Source organism: Triturus cristatus, chromosome 5_1 (genome assembly GCF_964204655.1).
Source record: "Triturus cristatus chromosome 5_1, aTriCri1.1, whole genome shotgun sequence".
NCBI lineage: Eukaryota > Metazoa > Chordata > Amphibia > Caudata > Salamandridae > Triturus > Triturus cristatus.
This window is the reverse complement of record NC_140587.1, coordinates 174,786,503-174,811,443: the sequence shown is the minus strand read 5'-3', so window position 1 is coordinate 174,811,443 and position 24,941 is coordinate 174,786,503. Positions and strand designations below refer to the sequence as shown.

Below are 24,941 nucleotides of genomic sequence, written 5' to 3'. Positions count from 1 at the left end.
CCCTCTGTAAATATTGCACGTATTGCTCACGATAAAGAATCTAATCTTGCAACTACTACTGAGTCCTGTGTGGTGGTGTTACTGGGCCTAGTACGAATATAGGAGAACGACCTCCCCAAGGGGGCTTCTCAGCGGCGCTCGGCTATAACCTTTGCGGTAGGAGGGTGTCCGGAATAGTCTCCCCGACTACCCGGTGGGCCTCCCTCCAACATTTGGTGGCCAGCGACGGGATCCGAGGAAACGCAATCGTACAAGCAAGTAACGCAACCACTGCCTGACCAGACGAAGAGAGAAAAAGGGAACCATGGATGGCCAAGAAGCAACCGTGGCCGCAACCTTCCAGTTGGAGAAACTGGAGGAATACACCCACAAGGAACTTAAACAATTCTGCAAAGACAAAGGGATCCCAACCACAGGATTGGGCACCAAGGAGGAAATGCAGAAAGCCCTGAAAGCCTGGGCAGAACCCGAAACCCCTCCACCCAGAGCCGAAGGGACCGCGGCCCGGGACGGAAACCTGCCGACAACGACCCCGACAAACGGGGAGCGAACCACCCCAGACACCAGCCTTTCCCCCGAAGAGATCCGAGAATGGGAAAGGGCCCAGACCCACGAAATGGACCTTGCCCGACTCCGGCTGGACGGGGAGCTCCTGCTAGCGGAGAAAAAGATAGCCCTGGAGCAACTACGACTACAGGAAGAAATCGAGGAGAAGAAAAGGCATCGGGAGCTAGAGGACAGACGGCTAACCCTCGAGCACGAGAGGAGCCTTAAAGAACTTGAACTAAAAGCTAAAACTGGGGAGAACAGCAACCCCGGAGCCCGGGACGCTCTGCCCCCGACCGAGCCAAAGGTTCACATCCCTAAGGATGTCGTCAAAGAATACTATAAAAATGACGACATCCAGCAATGGTTCCGAGCGTACGAAGTCGCCATGACCTCCCATCGGGTACCCCGGAAGGATTGGGGCGCCGGCCTATGGGGGAGGTTCCTCAGCGAGGGGCGAGATACCCTGCTGCAACTCCCCGACGCCGTGATGACCTCGTACGATCACATGAAGGAAGCCCTACTCACACGCTACGGGCTGTCGGTCGAGATGTACCGGCAGCGCTTCCGGGACTGCAAGAAGATCCCCGGCACCACATGGGTCGAATATGTGGACTTCTTCAGCCAAGCGTTGGAGGGATGGGTCAAAGGGAGCAAGGTCACCTCATATAACGAACTGTTCGACCTCATTGTCTGGGAGCACCTCGCCAACAACTGCTTTGTGGAACTAAGGCAGCACCTCCTGGACAGTAAACTGACCGAGCCCCGGAAGCTCGCCGCCGAAGCAGACCGATGGGTCAACACCCGGGTCCCCTGGAACCCCGTGGGGGACTACCAACGGAGCACCACGGGCCTTCCCCGCCAGCGCGGCGGAGGAGGGGGGTCCCACCGCAGTCGAGAATTCCCAGCCGGGCCGCCCAGAAGCCCGCCACGAGGTCAAGCAACCAACCACCCTTCCCCGACCCAGGGCCGAAGAGGGACCCCTATCGCCCGGTCGGGACCGCGACCGACGGTAACCTGCTTCGGATGTCAACAGGCCGGCCACTATGCCAGCGACCCGGCTTGCCCCGTGAACCGGCGGAACGGGACCACGGGGCCACCTCCCCGACAAATTGCCGCCGCAGCCTTGGGGGAGGGAGAGGACGAGTAGGAGAACCACGACGACGGGTCCCCCGAGTGGGAACCAGCTGCCATGTCGCTTGTGTGCCTAGGCTCCCGAGAGATGGTGCCCTGCGCCACCATCTCCAGCAACACCCAGAAGTACCAACAGTGGGTCACCATCAATGGGCGACGGGCCGAGGCCCTCCGGGACACTGGGGCCAGCGTGACCGCTGTCCGCTGCCATCTGGTGACTCCCGAACAGATCCTACCACATGTCTTCTGCCCTGTCCGGACCGCCGACAACACCGAGAGCATGTGCCGGATGGCCCGAATCCCCTTCGAGTGGGGAGGAGTGTCCGGCACCCTGAAAGTGACTGTCCGCGACGACGACCCGGTGGACTGCCTCCTGGGGAACGACCTAGAGAGCTCCCCCTGGGCCCAGGTGGAGCGCCGAGAGCATCTGGGGATGCTAGGACAACCCGAGTGGGCCTGCGCCACCGCTCGATCCATGACCGTCCAGCCAGTGGCGGCCCCGGCCCCCGACCAACCAGTGGGCCCCGAACAATCCACCTCCGCCGGCCCGGAGGAACCTCACGAAGAGGTCGGGCCACCCGAACCTTCTTCCAACGAGGCCGCTCTCCTCAGCGAGATCCCCGAGCTATCCCAGTGGCGCCACGATGGGGGCCCCACCCGTGAACAATTCCAGCAAGAACAGAAGGGCTGCCCGTCCCTCGAGGGGGTCCGACAGCAAGCGGCCGCCCAGGCTGCGGGGGACCCCTCGGGGACCCACTGGGTCTATTGGGACAATGACTTATTGTATAGCGAGCAGAAAATCGCCGAACTAGGGGCCAGCCGGGTGCTGGTCGTCCCCATACGATTTCGAGAATTCCTCTTGAACCTGGAACATGACGTGCCCCTCGCCGGACATCTCGGGCGAGACAAGACTTACAGCCGCCTCGTGACACATTTCTATTGGCCCCGAATGAGACGAGACGTGGACCAGCACTGCCGGTCCTGCCCGACCTGCCAAGCCAGCGGGAAAACGGGGGGACGAGTGAAAGCCCCCCTGCAGCCATTCCCAGCCGTCCACACCCCGTTCGAGCGAGTGGGGATAGACATCGTGGGGCCCCTCGATCCCCGAACTGCCCTGGGCCACCGCTTCATCCTGGTACTGGTCGACCACGCCACCCGGTACCCAGAAGCTGTCCCCCTCCGAACTGTGTCCGCTCCAGTGGTGGGCCGGGCCCTAATGGGCATCTTCTCCCGAGTGGGGCTCCCCCGAGAAGTGGTGAGCGACCGGGGGACGAACTTTATCTCGAAGTACATGAGATCCCTCTGGCAACAATGTGGGGTCACCTATAAATTCACCACCCCTTACCACCCCCAGGGGAACGGACTGGTCGAGCGGTTCAACCGAACCCTGAAGGGGATGATCAAGGGCCTGGAAGAGCCCCTCAGGAGGAGATGGGATGTCCTGTTGCCCTGCCTCCTGTTCGCCTACCGGGAGGTACCACAGAAATCCCTGGGCTTCAGCCCCTTCGAACTGTTGTATGGACACCCCGTCCGAGGGCCCCTCAGCCTGGTCAAGGAAGGTTGGGAGGCGAACGTCCAAAGTGCCCCGCCCGACGTCTACCGGTACCTCCTGACCCTGCGGAACCAGACTCGGAAGTTCCGTGCCCTGGCAGAAGCCAACCTGGAAGCCAGCCAGGAAGATATGAAACGCTGGTATGACGAGAATGCCTCAGCTGTCGAATTTGAGCCGGGCCAGCAAGTCTGGGTCATGTCCCCCGTGGACCCCTGCGCCCTGCAGGACAAGTGGACCGGGCCCTTCAAGGTAGTTGAAAAGAAGAGCCCCGTCACGTACCTGGTCGACATGGAGTCCCCGCGGAACCCCCTCAGGGTCCTGCACGCCAACCGGCTCATGCCCCATTTTGCCCGAACTGAACTAAGCTTACTACTGGCTACCGACGATGGGGGTGAAAGTGACTCCGAGCCCCTACCAGACCTCCTGGGGACCTCGAGCCAAGACGGCTCCTTGGAGGGCGTCCACCTCTCCGCCACCCTGACACCAGAACAGGGCCATGACTGCCAGAAGCTACTGCAGCCCTTCGCTGCCCTCTTCTCCCTCACGCCTGGGGTGACCCCCTGGTGCGTCCACAACGTGGACACGGGGGATAGCCCCCCTGTACGACACCGCGCTTATAGAGTGCCTGACCGAGTCCCAGCCTGCATAAAGACCGAGGTCGCCAAGATGCTCGCCCTCGGAGTCATCGAGCCTTCCGACAGCCCGTGGGCCAGCCCGGTAGTCTTGGTACCGAAGGCCGCCGCCCCCGGCACAGCCCCCGAACTCAGATTCTGTGTCGACTACCGGGGCCTGAACGCAGTGACCAAGACCGACGCCCACCCCTTGCCACGAGCCGACGAGCTGATTGATCGCTTAGGGGCCGCCCGCTACCTAAGCACCTTTGATCTCACCGCTGGGTGCTGGCAGATCAAGCTCACTCCCGGCGCACAAGAACGATCAGCTTTCTCTACCCCCGACGGCCACTACCACTTCCGGGTGATGCCCTTCGGCATGAAGAACGCCTCGGCGACCTTTCAGAGACTAGTAAACAAGGTCCTGGCCGGTCTCGAAGCCTTCAGCGCGGCCTACCTCGATGACATTGCTGTCTTCAGCGACCACTGGGCCGCGCACCTAGGACACCTTGGGGAAGTCCTGGCCGCTCTCCAAAGGGCCGGGCTCACAATTAAGGCCAGAAAGTGCCAGATCGGCCAAGGATCTGTGACCTATTTGGGCCACCAGGTGGGGAGTGGCCAGGTGGCCCCCCTCCGGCTAAAAGTTGACGCTATCCAGGCGTGGGAGCCCCCCGCCACCCAAACCGCTGTCCGGGCATTCCTAGGCCTCACAGGCTACTACCGACGCTTCATAAAGGATTACGGCAGCATTGTGGGCCCCCTTACGGAACTCACCTCAAAAAAACTACCCAAGGTGGTGCACTGGACGCCCCGCTGCCAGACCGCGTTTGATGCACTCAAAGCGGCCATGTGCGCTGCCCCGGTGCTACAGGCCCCCGACTACAGCAAGGAATTTGTGGTCTAGACCGATGCCTCGGAGTACGGGGTCGGGGCAGTCCTCTCCCAGCTGGACGCCAAGGGCCTCGACCGACCGGTGGCCTTTATCAGCCGCCGACTGCTGCCGCGAGAACAGAGGTGGAGCACCATCGAGAGAGAGGCCTTCGCTGTGGTATGGGCTCTCAAGAAGCTCCGGCCCTACCTTTTCGGTACCCACTTCAGGGTCCAGACTGACCACCGGCCCTTGCGGTGGCTCATGCAAATGCGGGGCGAGAACCCCAAGTTGTTACGCTGGTCCATCTCACTGCAAGGGATGGACTTCACTGTTGAACACCGGCCCGGCAACGACCACGCCAATGCTGACGGTCTGTCCCGGTTCTTCCGCCTCGGCGAGGAGAACCCCCAAGAAGATGGGTGACTCTCCCTGCCTTCAGCTGGGGGGGACGCGTGTGGGAGCCGGCCTCGTGGCGTGGTCCTGTTTCCCCGCGCTCAGCCGCACGAGGTCCCATGCACATCGGAACTCCGCCATCTTGGATTGCACGTCACTCCACGTGACCACCTGTATGACCCTGCTCTACCCGGCCTCGGTCCCAGCGAGGCCCGACATCGAGACGCCAACCCCTGGCCCGGGGGAGACCACGTGAGCCCTTCCCACTCCCGGCGGAGGGCAGTATCGATGGGACCCCCTACCGTCTCTCCACACCTAGGTGTGATCACCCCACAGCTCTCTGGGGCCTGGCGCCTCTCCTGCTGGGCGTCTGGCCGCTCCCTACCCGGCCTCTCCGCCCCCTGCGGGCGCACGGGTCCGGACATCAAAGGGCTCCCGTCCTATATCTGGGGCGACCCGACAACCGGACAACAGTTGTATCCTGGAGTCAAGAGCCCTGCTGATCGGATCGCGGCTGACCCTACGGAAGAGAACTCACCCTGAACCACCACTTGAGCCCTGCTGACGGCGTCGCGGCTCCACCGTGCTTAAAGACCTTCACGAACCTTTGGGGCCCTGCTGACGCTGTCGCGGCCCGACCTTGTTGAACTTTACCACCAGAGCCCAGCTGACCTCGTCGCGGCTCGACCGAAGCGGAACTACCATCCGAGCCCTGCAGACGACGTCGCGGCTCTCCACATCCGAGCCGCTATGGGACCTGCATCCAAGGTCTGGCGCAGAGCCCTCCGTGCCGGCTGGCACTAAGACTGTCCCGCTACCCTTCCCTCTTGAACGAACATTGAGACTCTGAACGGATCCCTCGATCCCTCTGTAAATATTGCACGTATTGCTCACGATAAAGAATCTAATCTTGCAACTACTACTGAGTCCTGTGTGGTGGTGTTACTGGGCCTAGTACGAATATAGGAGAACGACCTCCCCAAGGGGGCTTCTCAGCGGCGCTCGGCTATAACCTTTGCGGTAGGAGGGTGTCCGGAATAGTCTCCCCGACTACCCGGTGGGCCTCCCTCCAACAATATGGCAAAAGCTTATATGTTTTAAACTATGGACAAGGCCCCTGTCAACGAGGCTAGTGTTTCCGCTGCTGCATTTGAGAAATTGGAGCACTCAGAAGAGCAGGTGGGGCCTAAGCCAGCTTTTCTTTTTTTTAAGAAATGCAAAATGTGGATTTTGGCCTTGAATGGAAACTGAACTGCCTGTGCAGGAATGTAGGAATGCATGCCTATATTCATGGCAACTTGGAAAGTTCTACACTTTAAAACAGATGTGCACTTGTTTAGTAATCTCTGTACCTCAGTAAATTAAGGTACATTAGGCGAATACCTGTTCTGTTCAGTAGGCCGCAGGTTAGAATCTTGGTAGGGCCGCCTCATCTCTTGATTGCACTAAAAATGAGCCGTCTTATTTAAGAACCGGGAAACGTGTGCTTTATATTTATATTATTATATTCGCTGCAGCATTGCCAGCTGACAGGGGTTTCCATACTCATTTACAGTGGAAACAAGCATTTGCAATGCAATAGGTCTCGCATTTGCGAGTTTAAGCTTTTGGCATTGTAAATGACAATGCCTTTTAATTATCTGTTTTGATAATTAACATGTAAATAAAATACATTGTCATTTACAATGCCAATAGCTCAAACTCTTGGAAATGTGATACCTATTTCACTTCAAAGAAGCGGCCGCCATTGTCTCTGGCTGCTTGGTAAGTGAAAGTGCGCATGGTGCGCTGAATGTTGCAGGAAAGCATGTCGTGCCTGCAGTAGGAAAAACTCAGTGAATAAAATAGTGCTTTCAGACTAAATAAGACATACTGTGCAATAACAGAAGTAAAAGGGCCAGACCTCATGGGAGGTTACAAATGAAGACAAGGTACTAACAGGACTATTAACAAATCAGAAGCCAGCATTTACAAAGAACAATAACACAAGCCAATGAAAAATATATGAGGAGAGTGGGTGGAGCTTCAAGTCCATACTTAAATACACTATGCCTGGCAGAGCAGGGCATGCGTTGCCCAGGCACGACCTAAAAGGGAAACTATTGGAAAAGATATGGCGTGGCTCGAGTGCCTATCGCGAACAAGGAGGCCCCTAGGAGCAGGTGGGTTGGAACTTTCACGATTAGGATGTGCACTTGTTTCCCCAGTTCCCTATGGGCCAATAAGCTACATCAATGTATGCTCTCTCTGTGTGGCTCTGTTTTATTGCTTTGCTTTGTTCTAAAAAAGAATAAATGGATGTTTAAAAAAGGGGGAAAATAGATCAAATACAATGTTCAACAACGACATCCCTTGACTTAAGATGCCGACAGTTATGGTACCATTTGAAAGGTGTAGTGGTCTGTAAGGGGCAGTACGCACCAATAGCGTTTTAAACGTTTTGCATTATTATATTATGATCACTCTCCCTTAGATGTTCACCGAGGGCATCAGCAACAAGCTCCTGGCCTGCTACGTGGACCCGGGAATGGAGGACGCGGTCCTGGTGCGCGTGTACGGCAACATGACGGAGCTGTTCGTGGACCGGCACAACGAGGTGAAGAGTTTCCAGCTCCTTCGACAGCACGGCTGCGCCCCGGACCTGTACTGCACCTTCCAGAATGGTCTATGCTACGAGTTCATGCAAGGCCGGGCCTTGGGCCCCGAGGAGGTCCGAGAGCCCCGTATTTTCAGGTACGCAGGGGTCAGAGCTCACAGAATCACCAAGGTCAAGGCGCCAGCAGTGTGGGCGGGGTGCCTTGCAGTTTGGGGGACTCCGACTCAGTTAAGGGGGTTATCACGGGCTCAAATAGACTGGGTTAGACAGGGAGAGAGGGTAAGTAGTAGGTGCCCCTTCACTACAGACCGCAGGAGCGATGGGGCAGGGAGTTTCAAGAGCCAAGACTGGAGGTAATCTCCAGATCAAGAGGCCCAACGTTTCTGCCGTCAGAAACTCCCCACATTCAGAGGTCTGAAATCCCTAGGTCCAGAGTCATCGTCAGGTCAGGGGGTCGACTGATCTATGCGGAGTGGACTGGTATAGCAAGACAACTGTGAGAAAGCCCATGTCTAAAGAACTGGGACGTGAGAGATAGGGGGTGGGAAATCAGTCCTTCATTGGGTTTCTTCTTCTCAATGTCTGGGCATCATCTCCATCTCGCTCTCTCAATTTCGACAGGCTCATAGCAGAAGAAATGGCAAAGTACCACAGCATCCCCATCCCCAGTGGCAGTCACCTCATATCCAACCTCTGCCACAAACTGCGTCTACTCTATGCCATCGTGAAAATGGATATACTGGGAGATGACAACGCAGCGAACTCAAGGTATGGACAAGCACAGACGGTCACTGGGAAGCCTGGTGCACACGTAAGCATGCATAAAACTCAGTCTGATACATAACCCCCTCCAGGCGGCGAGTCGTCCCGCCCCGCTCCCCTCCATTGTTACCAACCAACACTGCACGCTTTTACCTTAAATCACCACTGACAACATTCTCTGGTCCCTGAAAAGGTCGCAGTTTATTCACGGCCACCTAAGCATTGTTGACCGGATGTCTAAATTGACTACTGACTCTCTCTACAAATAATTTGTCCTTGTTTTTAATGTTTGTTTGTACAGGTATGCATGAGAAGGGAATCCCCCTCTGACACATAGAAAAACGCCTTAGTGAGTGTATCACATAGTCTGTACCACAACACTAAGTCTGTTTTATTTTCACCACACCCTTTTAAAAACGGTCCTGAGGAAAGCCAGAATACTCTAAGGCACTGGCTGAAACATGTCGACCATCTGAAGGATGCAGGGGGCAGTAACTCTCCACCCTTACACGTCCTGTAGCCTTACTTTTAACCGCTGGTGTCGGCCCAGTTATTAAAATTTAATTTACCCTTGGGTACTGGGACCACCACCAAGCCGTTTTAAATCACAATTCACCCAACCTCACTGCACTCTCAGCAATATACCAGCTCCGCTGTAATCAGGCGTCGTAGCACACCCGGGACATACTAGGTGTCACTGGGTGGGCCCGATGATGAAGCATGCCACCAACAGCTGATTGCTATACGTGATTTATGATTTATGATTTGTGTTTCCTAGGCTGAATGCTGTAGCTGTATGCTGTATGCTGTAGCTGCCTGTGGAATAACTTTTAACGATTCTCTGGCTCCCTTCCCTCTCCTAATACGAGGGAAGGTGCTTGCCGGTTTACTTGCTCGTGCCTGAGCACTTTTTAGGAAGTCTATTCATGTTTTAAATCGTTCTCACTCCTCTTCTATCCCTTCACTTACCCGCACATTAAAAACAATCTTCATTTCTCGCTATTTTGCGAGCTTCCGGGGTCTTTAGAGGGACTGTGCCATCTTAGGGCGCCATTTTGGTCAGCGCTCTAGTGTTTGGACTGTGAGGGCTTTAAGAAGAGATTCATGCTAGCGCGCAGCGCAACAGCTGATTGCTATACGTGATTTATGATTTGGGTTTCCTAGGCTGAATGCTGTAGCTGTATGCTGTAGCTGCCTGTGGAATAACTTTTAACGATTTTCTGGCTCCCTTCCCTCTCCTAATACGAGGGAAGGTGCTTGCCGGTTTACTTGCTCGTGCCTGAGCACTTTTTAGGAAGTCTATTCATGTTTTAAATCGTTCTCAATCCTCTTCTATCCCTTCACTTACCCGCACATTAAAAACGATCTTCATTTCTCGCTATTTTGCGAGCTTCCGGGGTCTTTAGAGGGACTGTGCCATCTTAGGGCGCCATTTTGGTCAGCGCTCTAGTGTTTGGACTGTGAGGGCTTTAAGAAGAGATTCATGCTAGCGCGCAGCGCAACAGCTGATTGCTATACGTGATTTATGATTTGGGTTTCCTAGGCTGAATGCTGTAGCTGTATGCTGTAGCTGCCTGTGGAATAACTTTTAACGATTCTCTGGCTCCCTTCCCTCTCCTAATACGAGGGAAGGTGCTTGCCGGTTTACTTGCTCGTGCCTGAGCACTTTTTAGGAAGTCTATTCATGTTTTAAATCGTTCTCACTCCTCTTCTATCCCTTCACTTACCCGCACATTAAAAACAATCTTCATTTCTCGCTATTTTGCGAGCTTCCGGGGTCTTTAGAGGGACTGTGCCATCTTAGGGCGCCATTTTGGTCAGCGCTCTAGTGTTTGGACTGTGAGGGCTTTAAGAAGAGATTCATGCTAGCGCGCAGCGCAACAGCTGATTGCTATACGTGATTTATGATTTGGGTTTCCTAGGCTGAATGCTGTAGCTGTATGCTGTAGCTGCCTGTGGAATAACTTTTAACGATTTTCTGGCTCCCTTCCCTCTCCTAATACGAGGGAAGGTGCTTGCCGGTTTACTTGCTCGTGCCTGAGCACTTTTTAGGAAGTCTATTCATGTTTTAAATCGTTCTCAATCCTCTTCTATCCCTTCACTTACCCGCACATTAAAAACGATCTTCATTTCTCGCTATTTTGCGAGCTTCCGGGGTCTTTAGAGGGACTGTGCCATCTTAGGGCGCCATTTTGGTCAGCGCTCTAGTGTTTGGACTGTGAGGGCTTTAAGAAGAGTTTCATGCTAGCGCGCAGCGCAACAGCTGATTGCTATACGTGATTTATGATTTGTGTTTCCTAGGCTGAATGCTGTAGCTGTATGCTGTATGCTGTAGCTGCCTGTGGAATAACTTTTAACGATTTTCTGGCTCCCTTCCCTCTCCTAATACGAGGGAGGGTGCTTGCCGGTTTACTTGCTCGTGCCTGAGCACTTTTTAGGAAGTCTATTCATGTTTTAAATCGTTCTCAATCCTCTTCTATCCCTTCACTTACCCGCACATTAAAAACGATCTTCATTTCTCGCTATTTTGCGAGCTTCCAGGGTCTTTAGAGGGACTGTGCCATCTTAGGGCGCCATTTTGGTCAGCGCTCTAGTGTTTGGACTGTGAGGGCTTTAAGAAGAGATTCATGCTAGCGCGCAGCGCAACAGCTGATTGCTATACGTGATTTATGATTTGTGTTTCCTAGGCTGAATGCTGTAGCTGTATGCTGTATGCTGTAGCTGCCTGTGGAATAACTTTTAACGATTTTATGGCTCCCTTCCCTCTCCTAATACGAGGGAGGGTGCTTGCCGGTTTACTTGCTCGTGCCTGAGCACTTTTTAGGAAGTCTATTCATGTTTTAAATCGTTCTCAATCCTCTTCTATCCCTTCACTTACCCGCACATTAAAAACGATCTTCATTTCTCGCTATTTTGCGAGCTTCCGGGGTCTTTAGAGGGACTGTGCCATCTTAGGGCGCCATTTTGGTCAGCGCTCTAGTGTTTGGACTGTGAGTGCTTTAAGAAGAGATTCATGCTAGCGCGCAGCGCGCGCGCCGGAGGCGCGCCAGAGGCAAGCCCGTCTGCGCCCTTCCGCGCCAGGACGCCGCCAGCCGCCAGGCTCCCTGACAGTCCGCAGCCAGCAATAAGAGCTCTGAATAACTCGGTGCGAACTTATTCACGTGAGCATTTGATGTCTCTTAATATGGGGCGTTGTACAGTTCTGCGCCATTTCAACAGAATCCTCGAGGGTCCCTATTCATGCCTGACTTGTAACTTTCAAAGCATGAATTGCTACTGTTCTGCTTTACCCACTGCATCGCCATCTGTTTGCACATGATTGCCACATTCTCTTCGGTCAAAGACCCCTACTGTGCAGCACCAAGTATGGAATTGCATCTTAGCTAATGTTAGATCATTGGTTAAGCATGCTACTGATATTTGGGATGTTCTAACCGACCAGAAGCCGGACATTGGCTTCATAACTGAGACCTGGCTCAAACCTAGCTCCACTCCGGCTATCACCCTAGCGATACCGGAGGGCTATCGGATTCTTAGGCGGGATAGAATAGGTAAAATGGGTGGGGGAATAGCCTTCATTTATAAAGAGGAATTGACTGCTACCATTCTTGACCAGATAGGGACTGAAGCATTTGAATGTATTGTTTTTAGATTGGACCTCTCCGCTTGTTGCAGTTGGAAAGGCGCATTATTTTATAGACCGCCTGGGGTAACATCTAATTTTACAAGTCAATTGCTCGAGTTCATCTCTTCCTATCTAATCGCTTCGCGCAAATTTCTCCTGCTTGGAGACTTTAACATTCATAGCGAAGATGCTTCCAATCAAGATGCAAGGCTATGCTTGCAAGATCTAGCAGCAGGAGGCTTAGTTATTATTAACACTGCCCCCACTCATATTGCAGGTCATACTTTGGACCTTATTCTCGCTAATTTCCCAGATATTAAATGTGGTGAGACTTATCCGCTTACTTGGTCTGACCACTTTATCATAAACTTTCAATTGTTGGGCCCTACTGACCATGCCCTGGCGGCAAATAATACCTTTACTACCCGACAGTACAGACCCTGGCACAAATTAACATCTCAGCATCTCTCCCCGCTTTTTGCCGGGTGGGATTGGGATAGTATGCTAGGGGATGTAAATCAGCAACTTGATTTTTTTGATTTGAGAGTTAATAATTTACTTAACAAAGTAGTTCCGTTCAAACCTCTTAGATTTTCACCCAAAAGCTCTGCCACTGGCTGGTACACGTCTGCTTTACGAGAGGAGAAGAGTGCTTGTAAAAAATTGGAGCGTGTTTGGCGACGCTCACATAGTGAGTAAGCCAAAACTACTTATAAAGCAGCTATGATAATTTATCATAATAATGTGAAATTGGCCCGCAAAACGCATATTGCAGAGACTTTGGAACATGCAGGTAACAATTCTAGATTGCTGTTCCAAATTGTGCGCGATTTCACGAACCCCAAATCTTGTCAAACTAGTGACAGTTCTTCTCAGACATTATGCGATAATATCTCTTCTTTCTTTGTACAAAAAGTTGAAAAGATTTATAAAAATATCACCCTCCTCAATACCTCTGTTCCTGTCTCTGCTGTTACTATACTCCACCCCACTAGTGTAGGACCTCATTTGACTACATTCCCTGTTATTACCATCACTGAAGTACAAACACTTCTGGAATGTACCAGATCTGGGTCCCCCCTGGATATCATTCCAGCTAAAATTTCTTCTAAATTTGCGGCTCAGTTGGCGCCACCATTATGTTCCATTATTAATAATTCTTTACAATCTGCCAGACTTCCGCAAAGATGGAAACACGCCCAAATTATCCCCATTCGTAAAAACCCTAACATCTCTCCTGAGGAACTGTCGAATTACCGTCCTATATCGTTGCTCCCATTACAGAGTAAGATCGCTGAGAAACATATTAATAAGCACTTATCTGCCTATCTTGAGTCTTCTAGTGCTCTTTATGTTTCTCAGTCAGGCTTTCGTGCCAAACATAGTACGGAGACTGCCTTGGTGGAGGTAACAGACAATATTAGAATGGCTGTGGATCAAGGTCAGGCGGCACTCTTGGTGCTGCTTGACCTTTCAGCAGCATTCGATACCATCTCCCACCAAGTTCTTCTGTACAGATTGCAAGAGCTGGGCATTAATGGATCTGCATTAAGCTGGCTGTCAGACTTCTTGTCTAATCGTACTCAGGCAGTATCATTGGGCTCTTTTACTTCTGATCCCTCACAGGTTACAAGTGGTGTCCCTCAGGGCTCATGTCTGAGCCCTACTCTGTTTAACATCTATGTGACACCTCTGGCTAAACTGATGAGGGACTTGGGGTTTAATCCCATTTCTTACGCAGATGACACCCAACTCCTCCTCACCTTCGACAAAGCTAGATCAGACATTCAAACCATCTTTTCTCAGGGCATGATGGCTATTGCCTCCTGGATGAAAACTAACTATCTAAATCTGAGATCTTGTTGTTCGGGGGTGCTGACATCTGTTGGTCGCCTAGCTGGTGGCCGGAGGAGTTGGGTAAAGCTCCTGCTCCTAAAGAGGTAGTTAAAAACTTGGGCATCAAGCTCGATAAGAAACTCACTCTTCAGACCCATGTTAACACCATTGTTGGTTCCTGTTACCACATTTTAAGTCTACTCAGAAGAGTGTTTCCGTTGCTCCCTCTTTTCACCAGAAAGACTTTAATTCAGGCGCTGCTCATGAGCAAGATTGACTACTGCAATGCTCTTCTCCTTTCTGCTCATGTAGCTTCATTGGATAAATTGCAGGTTATTCAAAATGCAGCTGCCCGTTTGGTAACTGACTCACCTGCCAGGACCCCCTCTCTGCCTTTGCTGCATGAACTGCATTGGCTGCCTATCAAAAAAAGAGTGCAGTTTAAAACAGGCTGCATGATTTTTAAGGCTCTAAATGAGCTTAGCCCTCTCTATCTTGCCAAGAAATTGAAAGCATATATTCCCTCTTGCTCACTTAGATCAGGATCAAAAAAGTTTCTTCTTGTTCCTAGAATAAATAAAGCCCGTGCTGGTGGCAGGGCCTTTTCCTATCTGGCTCCTATGTTCTGGAACAGTCTTCCCCAACATCTTCGTATGGAAATGTCCCTCCTCCAATTTAGGAAGCTGTTGAAGACACATCTCTTCTAATGTCTAGCTAGACTTCTGTTGCAAGCGCAGAGATACCCCTCGGGGTGATTCAGCGCTATATAAAATCATAAAATAAATAAAATAAATAAATAAACTAGGTTGGTGGGTGAGGGCTTCATGAATACACCTACAAGGTGTCTGTGACAGAACTACTTTGAGTACTGCATCACTTTGGTCAACTTAAGCTAGTCTTCTTTGTTTAATCACATATAAATCCCTCGGGGACATGGACTAGCTTTCTAGTCCTCTCTCTCCCTCTTGTTACACGCAGTTTATTCATCACATAAAAGCTTTACAATTTTTTTATACATTTCCAATGCTCATGGTCATACCGTATTCAATGTCCATGTTCTACCTTTACATCTATTGCTCATTGCAATTCTTTTTCTTGCATTATGGACCCAGCCTCCTCAATTTCCTGGGAGGGGAGGGGCTCCCTTTTCGGGCCTCCGTATCACGGGTCTAGGCTTCAGCTTGCTACCGAATGTGGAGGGTGTCCATCTAGACCTTCCCGAACTGCCAGTGCCGTCCTGCTCGCCCTGTACCCTCTCGTGGGCTCTCCCTTCTCCCAGGGGTCTCTGTTGTACGGCATCCCAAGGACCTTACGTGAGCATCTACTCTACCTTTCCTGAGGCTGAGTCCTTCCCATCTTCTCCCTCGGTACCCCTGCCATGAGGCATCCCAAGGGTCCTGCGGGAACATCACATCTATTTTCTTATGGCGGCACGCCGCCCCTTGGCTCCCTCAGTACCCCTGCCGTGAGGCATCCCAAGGACACTGTGAGAGCCTCTTTCTACTAGCTTCCTTGTGTTTGTTCCACCACACTTCGTACGGTTTCTCGATCGTCGGGAGCTCCACCCTACTCCGGCCTCTCCCTTTTCTCCTAGTTGAACCCCCTTTGCTCCAGAATCCCCACAATGTTCAGCAAGAACATGTCCATTCCCACCCCGGTGAGCTGTACCCAGTCTTCCAGGTGGTACCATGGGGACCTAAAGTTTATAAAGCCGTGCCTCACGAAACCCCATCCATTGGCCTTACACACTTTGGCCATGGTGATAATCAGTTTCCTTCTGGATTTCTCCACTGACCCAGGTCAACCGCCCCCCCGCCAGGCCCTCCGCACGATGATCTCAGAGAAGATTACCTCTGCGGGACGGATCAGGCGTGCCAAAGCTGTTTGGCTTTTCTGCATGTCCTCTAGTAGCGCTCGCCTTCCTAATTTTGCTAAGTCATTCCCCCCCAGGTGGGCCACTACCGCGTCTGGCCTGCCACCTTGTCTCAATGCTTCCCGCTTCTGTGCCCGCGTCACGTAGGAGTGTCCCATGATCCACCCCCTCTTTTGCGGACCTCCGGGACCTAGATGGGGCTGGAGAAATTGGACTCAGTACGCTGTTGGGCGTATGTAGCGCTTGAATGTGCTGGATGTCCAGCACCCTATTCCCTTCATCAGGCCATCCTCCAACCCTAGCCCCGCTGCCGTCGTGGCCGCCCCTATTCTGAAAGTGGGAGCCATAAGCGCGCGCGGGGAGACCCATTGTCTCCAGGGTTTTTCCCATTACTGCTATGAATTGGAAACGGCTGAGGAATGCCCCTTCCCTATGCCTGAACAGTGGCCCCTGGCACGGTGCCCTGTGCCCTAGGTGCTCCTTTAGTAGGAACACCGAGCAGCAAGTCGCATCCTTGATGCAGTGTATCCTGGTCAACTTCCCCTTGCCTGCCTGGTCTGTCTTGGACCGCCAGAGCCGCACGGCCATGTGGCCTTCTCCTATTTCAACATCTTTTCTGTGGATGCAAGCTGCCCCAGGGTCCTTAACTGATGGGGCTACGAGCTCGCTGACCCTGTAAGCCCCAAAAAATGCCATCGCGAAAGCTGTGCGAAAAAGCGTTATCTCCTGCTTAAAGGAGGACACTTCTGCCAGTGCCCCAAGCATACCTTGCAGCATGTTAAAGTGTATGGGTCACCTTGCGTCTTTCTTCGGCTGTTGCAACCTGCCCCATCCCTTCATTGCCATTCTGCATTTGAACGCCCTGGTTGGGTCTGCCTGATCCCCCAATTTTGAGTAGTATGCTACTGCATTTAAGTGTGCCTGGGCCCCGGTTTTTGTCTTCCCTCATACAAATGCCCACTCAATGAAATCCATGATCTCCTCCTGAGAGGCCCACTGGTCCCCTACTAGTCCTGTCCTGTCCCTGAACGTATCCCAACACCTACTGTATTGGGTGCTTGTTTTTGGGGCCAGTGCATTGTACAGCTGTGTCTTCAAACCCGGTCCACCCATGCCCGCGCTTCCTCCGGCATGGGGGGCATCTTTTTGTCTGCTGTTGGGGAGAGTGTTCTGAATTCCTCCCACTGAAAACGAGAAATGGCATCCGCGACTGAGTTGTCTATTCCTGGGATGTGTTTCGCCCTAAGCGCGATGTTGCCTTTCAATTGATAGCCGACTAGTTTGCGCAACAGGGTTGCCACTGCTGGGCATTTTGCCACCCCTGTGTTGATAGCTTGTACCACTGCGTGGTTGTCTGACTACGGCGTAATCTGCCTATTTGCCAACCGCTGGGCCCAGATGTGGAAAGCCACCACTATGGGGAATTCTTCTCTACTCTTTGCAATGGGGGGGAGGAATGTGCCTGTTCCTGGCTGTTGGCCCCTCATATCCCCCCACTCGCTATCCTGGTCGTCCCCCTGATTGGGTGGGGGTCCCTTTGTTCCAGGGGCCAATCCTGAACCCCACCGGTCTAGCCGGAATGTTAATAGGGGCGGGGGAGGAACCCCGCCTCCGGAGGGCGTTCTACCTGGGCCCCCATTTGATCCGGCTTTGCCTCCCCGGCCCGGGCCTCAAAAGGGCGGTTGCACATGCTGCAGAGCGGAATACAAAATCCCTCCCTCCGTCACAGACCAAATGATTTCACAAACACACTCAAACAATACATTCGCTGGTGGGGCCCATAACACCAACATTCACTCACCATCAGTCTGTATATCTCGGGAGGAGATCGGTTCCAAGCGCTGTTATGAAAGAAATACCTTTTCCTCCCTAATGAGCAATAAACCTACTTAATTCTCCATTCTCATTAGTCCCTAAGATCCACCTTTGGTACTTCTCTCATCAATGGCCAATCGGATCAGCTAATTGCTGGTTAAGTGATTTTCTAATCCTTCATTTACTTCGAATCAATACATTTTCAATGAATAAACAACCCGACACATTTAATAAATTGATCAATAAATCTTTATCTAATTAATGCAAGTTAAATTCTTTGTTATTCAAGCTGCAGATCATCATATTTACCTATTCTGGCTAATTGTCGTTCTCTAAGTCAATATTTGGTCATCAGTTCAGTCTGTCAAAGATTCAGGGAAACAGCTGTCCTGCAGTGTCACCGTCCTCTCCGTCAGCGTAACGTCAGGAACCAAGGATGAGCTCTGAAGAGTCGTCGATGAAGCAGCCTATGGAACTGTCACCTCACTATTCTAACATAATTTATAGTAAAATCACATTCCAAAAGTATCGAATATTGTTTTTGAATGTCTCTGATTGGTCAGTCAAAATTGTTCAACGGGGTTCTCACACGGTAAATGTCTCTTCTTCTTAGTTCTTTGTATTTCCGGTTTATTGTATCATTTTAATGTTCTTTCAGGGGAGCTGGCTTGCTTCCCAGAACGACCTTGGTGGGTACAGTCTAGTTAGGGTCAGGAAGAGGCAACCGTTGCTTGGCATTCGCGCAGGCGCACATCTCTATGAACCATACGTGGTGTCGTCCGATAAGGCAGATACAGGAGGCAGCCATTTTGTGGCAGGCCCAATGGTCAACTTAAGCAAAAGAAACACAAAACATAATTAATACATAGAAATGATTAATAAAATGTTATTCCCTTGCTAATACCCATATGTGCGTGTATTTATCTAACAAAAAGCAACACTCGAGCAATTTTATACTCACTTAATAAAGCACAAATCACAAATACGTCACAAAAGCAACATATATCATGCCATTTTCTATTCTTCTAATATTAGTATGCGTACATACTTAGTTCACATATTAATTTAGCCATGCAAATGCGTTCCCACGTGTTTTCAATCTATTAATATGGTTGGTTAGTTCACCACATCAAACTTTTAATAATATTACAATTAATTAATTAGTCATTTTCATATAAACATGCAGAATGAAGAGGGTATACAAAAATTTTACTACACGCTCCAGCAATCCCCCCTTTGGTGATTTTATCACCAAAAAACCCCCCAAAATTTTCTTTCTTTCGTTTACGTAATTTTAAATGTTTTCTTGCTCAAATCATAATTCAGTTTCCCCTTCGTCTTCTCTTTTTACTGATTCATATATGTTCTCCTTCCACTCTTCGAATTCTATCTCCTCAAATTCTCTTTCTTGTTTCTTGTCTTTTCTTTTTAACTTTTCTCTTTTTAACTTCTTCTTGTTTTTATTATGTCTACAGCACATGCATCCTAATCTTATTACTAATATTACAAAAATCACACATGTTAATGGAAATAAAATCTTACCTATAAATGTACTACCTATTTTAACTAAGAAATTCTTAATAGCAGCAATCTTGTTTCCAATCTTTTCCCAAACACTTTCAACCTCCAGTGGTACGATTTCGTCATGCAATTCTGCAATATGTTTAATATAAATTTTCAGATCTTTACTTTCATCAGGAATATAAGTGCAACAATGTTGAACTTTCAGCATTCCACAGACTCCACCTTCTTTTGCCAATAATATATCAAGGGCAAGTCGATTTTGCATTACCATAGCACGCATGGCAACCATTTCAGTATTTACTAATAAAAATCCTCCAGCGGTGCTTGTTGACAAGCGATCCACTACTTTTGATAGTTTTCGAATGTTATTTGCATTCAAAGATATTCCCACTGCTGGTATCAATGCTCCAAAAATGTCACCTATAATTTCTGCCCAAGATTCTCTTTTACTACGTACTAAATGATTACTATGTACACTATCTTCTACCTTATCCATATGAAAGATTTTCGGAAAGACCAGGCCAACATAACATGTGCCATACCAATGGTCTGGTAAACGATAATATGCCCTGTTCCCACAAATAAAATTTAATCCGGGAAAGACTGGATCTTTTCCACCTTTGAATCCCCATCCACCCATGATTCGATAAGTATCATGGCACTCACTGTTACCTACAAAGTAATTATCATACACAGTTTGATTCCTTCTAATGCATATTTTCCTTTCTGAGGCCTATCTAAAGCCATAGTTGGACTAGCTTTACCTTTCAAGTGCTTTTCCTTTTCTACATCCCAGACTGTTTAATCCACCTTTCCTTCTGATGCCTTTCTTTGCATTTTCAGTCTCCTTTCTTCAACCATTTCTAAGAATGTCTTTTCTTCTTTCTTCAAACTGCAAGTCAAATTGTTTCTAAAAATGTTTTCTAATGTAAGTTCGTTAGTTTCTAAGAAAAATTTACCTAATACGCTAGCAGGTTTCACTTTGTTTAGTTTGTTATAAGAAGGCACCTGTCCAAAAATGTTATCTACATCTGAAAAATAATACTCTAATTTACCTGTCTGATAAAATAAACTAGCTATTACACTACATGATATCCCATATGTTGCTGGAAGGTGATGATAAGTCACTCCTTCTGAAACAGAGGTAGGTAACTGCATGCATACATAGCAGTCCCTTACATCCATTGTCTTTACATATTCATACAATAACTTTGAAAACATATTATTTGAAAAATCAGTTATAGACCTGTCTTTATGTAAATGATCGTTGCTTATTTTAGTTGGAACTACCTTTTGAGTTTTCCCTATATTAGTTGTATTTACAGTATGTCCTTCTAGTGTATCTATAGTTACTTTGAAAGAGATCAGAAGAGCAAGGATGCTCCATAGAAGCATTAATAATCCTGTACAACAACAACACATTTTACACCATCTTTTCATGAAAACACATCTACTTTTACTACCATCGATGTTAGCCATCTTCGTTAAAATGGACCGTGTCTTTTGACTTAGCCTCCTCTACTTCACAACTAGTTTCTACCTCAAGGCTCTAAACACCTACTTGGTTCTACCAGTCTCTATCTTTTGTCTTATTTTATTATTTCTTCATCAACAGCTTTTTTGATCTATTCAGTTTGGCATCTCATCATTCTTCACTTTCTTCTTGTCATCCAAATACAGAATTTCCTGAAATTCCGTTTCTTCTTCTCCGATGTCAGACAAGATAACTCTCAGGATTTCTGATTCTTCTTTTTCTTCAACCACTTTCAGTACAGTCTCCTCTGGATTTCCTTGACTATCTGCCTCTTCTCCCTTTTCAGGCAGATCCACGTACGTCCATACCGCCAACTTATACTTCTGGTTAAGTTTCCTTGTTCTTTTGTTTTCTTCAGACACACTTATCTCTTCCTCTTTTGATTTTTACTGACTTGACACTTCATTCACTTGTTCAGCCCTTGGTGAATTTACTCGTGTCAGTCGGTATCTTAATTTCTTTATCTTATTTGGCCAAATGTCGTCTTTAGCAATTCTTTTTAATTTACCTCCTTTGTTGTTTTTCTCATTTATCCAAGTTCTCTTTCTCAGAACTCGACCTTCAGGTATCTCATTTTCACTTTCTTCAGAATCTGTCTCAACTTGCCTTTTCTTTTGTACAGTTTCTTTTTCCACCTCTTGTTGTGTTTTCCCTACTTCTGTCCCTCCTCGGGTCTCCGGCACGCAATCTTCCTGCTGACTACTTGTCCCTTCACCTAACTGGATGTTGGTGTTCCCTACACCTCCTCGGGGGTCTTCCGCAGAAATCTGTCCCTCTCTCTCTGTACCTGTCCCTTGTTCACTTAGATTGGTTATTTCAGGTGGAATTTCTCTCAATCTTTCATCTGGTACTTCCTCTTCATGAGTCTCTTCTGTTTGTTTGTCTTTATCTTTTCCTTTCTTCTTTTTGTGCTCTTTGCAAGAACCTTGCGTTTCTTGTTCGTTTCCAGAATCTGAACTTGTATCAGAAATCTGTAGTCTTCTTCTCAGGGAGATGCTTCGAGGGACTAAAGTTAGTCTCGGCTCTGTCTCCCCCCTTTCAGGGTTTTCTTTTGTTTTTGACTCTTCTTCATCTGACTCAGTACTTGATTCTGATTCATCAAAGTATTCTTTATCAGTGCTGTCCACTGGATTTGGAATTCTCAATGTATGACTTGCATGGACCCACTTTTTCAGTCCAGCACACTTCACAGCTGTTGTTGTGGTCAGAATGACTTGCCTTGGTTTTCCCCACCTTGGAACCAAACAATTTCTTCTTCTGTGGACCTTTATCCTCACCCAATCCCCTGGGCTCAGATCATGGGCTGGCTTCCTTTCAAGAGTGGTGGCATCCGCTCCAACCTGATGAAACACAGAATGAACTGCGTCAGCCAGGCCTTTACAGTATGCCAACACCATGTCATCAGTTATAGTCATCAACTTGTTGGCTGGCATAAATACGTGTCTCATGGCGCGTCCCATGATTATTTCGTGTGGACTTAACCCTGTAGTTCTGTCAGGAATTGATCTAATAGTCATGAGTAGCAGAGGCAAGACATCGGGTCATTTCATACCTGTGGCCAAACACATTTTCCCTATTCTGTTTTTGATAGTACCATTCATTTGTTCAACCACACCAGAAGCCTCTGGTCGGTAGGCACAATGTAGTTTCTGTTGTACATTCAATGCTTCACTGATCAGTTTTATGATTTCATTATGGAAATGCCCTCCTCGGTCTGATTCAATTGTCACTGGGAACCCAAACCTAGGGATGAATTCTCTCAACAGTAGCTTGGCTACAGTCATCCCATCATTTCTTCTTGTTGGAAATGCTTCCACCCACCTTGAAAATAGGCAGACCATAACCAAAACATACCTCAATCTGTTATAGGGAGGCATCTCAATGAAATCCACTTGCATTCTGGTAAAAGGCCCTCCTTCCCGGCCTATTGTTCCTAGTCTCACTACTGTTTTCCTCCCAGGATTGTATTGCTGGCATATTAGGCATCTTTGGCAGAGACTTTCTGTTACAAGTCTGAACTTTGCATTGTACCAGGTCTGCTTAAATGACCTGATCAGGGCATCTCTCCCTATGTGTCCCTGGCCATGATACATCCGTGCCATGGTAGACATCATGCTATCAGGCATCACTGGTCTTCCATCTCGATAGACCCACACATGATCCTTCTCCCTTGGTGCACATCCTGCTTTTTCCCACTGTTTCATTTCCTCATCACCTGCTTCATCTTGCAATTGTCTTACTTCTTCCCAAGTTCCCACAATCTTAGTAAACATTAAGGAGCAAGAAGATATTTCTCTTTCCTTTGCCCGATTGACTGAACTCTGATTCCGTGCACAATATTGTGCCATGTCATTCGCATACCTGTTTCCAGTAGTGATATAATCACTACCTTGACCATGAGCAGCACATTTCACATCAGCCAATTGTCTAGGCAGCTGTATCGCCTCAAGCAATTTTCCAACCACTTCAGCATTCTTAATAGGAGTTCCAATCGAGGTTAGGAAACCTCTTTGTAGCCATAGATGGCCAAAGTCATGGACAACTCCAAAGCCATACTGGCTGTCAGTTATCACAGTCACTCTCACGTTTTTCCCAATTTTGCACGCTCTGGTCAAAGCCACAAGTTCTGCTACTTGGGCAGATCTTACTCCTTTCAGATAGGATGCTTCCATTATTGTTGCGACTGTGCACACTGCATATGCTGCACTCAGCACTCCTTCATCTGTTCTCAAACAAGACCCATCAACAAACATCACATAATCACTTTCTGACAAAGGCAGGTCTTTTATATCTGGTCGGGGTTTTGTACAAAAGTCAAGTACATCCACACAATCATGATCAGCTTCATCTCTTACTTCCACATTCTCAGCGTCAGGCAACAAGGTTGCAGGATTCACATTCACACATCTCGCAAGACTAACATTGGTTGCACCTAATATGACCTTTTCATACTTAGTCAGCCGACTGTGTGTCATATACTGAGTACGACTCCTTGTTAAAAGAATCGCCACATCATGAGGTACAAACACTTTCAATGGATAGCCCATCACAATTCCTTAACTCTGCTCCAAACTTCGGCATGTAGCAGCTACTGCTTTCAAACACCCAGGCAGGCCTACAGCCACTGGGTCAAGCATTAATGAAAAATATGGAATTGGTCTTCTCAATTTTCCATTTTTCTGTATCAACACTGAAAGTGCACATCCATTTCTTTCGCTGCAATACAACTCAAACTCTTTCTCATAATCTGGCATACCTAATGCAGGTGCCTCACACAAACCATCTCTCAATTGTTTAAATGCTGCCAACTCTTCTTTGTTCATTTCAATGGAATCTTTCACATCACTTCTCGTCAGTCGTACTAAAGGTTTTGCAATCAGGGAAAAGTTACTTATCCACTGACGACAATAGCCAACCATTCCCAAAAACATTTTCACCTCTCTTTGAGTCATGGGAGCTTTCATTCCTTTTATGATTCTGATTCTGTCCATTGTTATTTTTCTCAGTCCTTTCTCAATGTTGTGACCTAAATACTGTACTTCCTTTTTACAAAACTGTAATTTCGCTAGTGACACTTTTAGTCCTCCATCTGCCAAATGATTCAGTAAGGCTATTGTGTCTACCTCACAAGCTTCACGTGTTTTTGATGCCACAAGTAGGTCATCGATATACTGAACTAACACTGAATTTTCAGGCATTGCTAGACTCTCCAAAGACTTCTTCAATAGCTGATTAAATATTGAAGGGCTTTCTGTATACCCCTGTGGGATTTGGCACCATGCCAGAATACGCTCGCCAAAACGAAACGCAAAAATTAGCTGACTATCGTGGTGCAATGGGATGGAAAAGAAAGCATGGCACAGATCAATCACTGTATACCATTCTGCATCATGGGGAATCTGATACAAGATCACTGATGGATATGGTACAATGGGACAACATGATACAACAATTTTATTTACCTTTCTCAAATCTTGCACTATTCTGAATTTCCCATTAGGCTTTTTTAGTCCCATTATTGGTGAATTTCATGGACTACTCGTTATTTCTCTCAAGATCCCTTGCCTGATCATTTTCTCTATTACTGGGGTTACTCCTTCAATTATTTCAGGTGTCAATTTGTATTGTGGGACGTTTGGATATGTTACTCCTTCTTTTACAGTTATTTTTACTGGATCTACATTTCTCATCAGTCCTACATCTTCTCCAGTGAAATCCCAAACTTCTGCTTTTACTGATTGTTTCAATTCCTTTGGTAATTCATCAGGG

At 48.6% G+C, this 24,941-nt stretch overlaps 1 protein-coding gene across 2 annotated transcripts in view; it reads left to right on the top strand.

Annotated features, from left to right (window-relative positions):
* The window catches only part of LOC146830581 (ethanolamine kinase 2-like), a 538,466-nt gene that overhangs the window by 80,721 nt on the left and 432,804 nt on the right, over positions 1 to 24,941 (top strand). The window contains exons 2-3 of one of the 2 annotated variants that reach the window (XM_085604781.1): positions 7,581 to 7,840; positions 8,325 to 8,471. In XM_085604781.1, coding sequence (XP_085460907.1) covers positions 7,581 to 7,840; positions 8,325 to 8,471 — 407 coding nt within the window. The remainder of the gene's footprint in view (positions 1 to 7,580; positions 7,841 to 8,324; positions 8,472 to 24,941) is intronic. The other variant, XM_085604782.1, reaches the window with a different exon arrangement.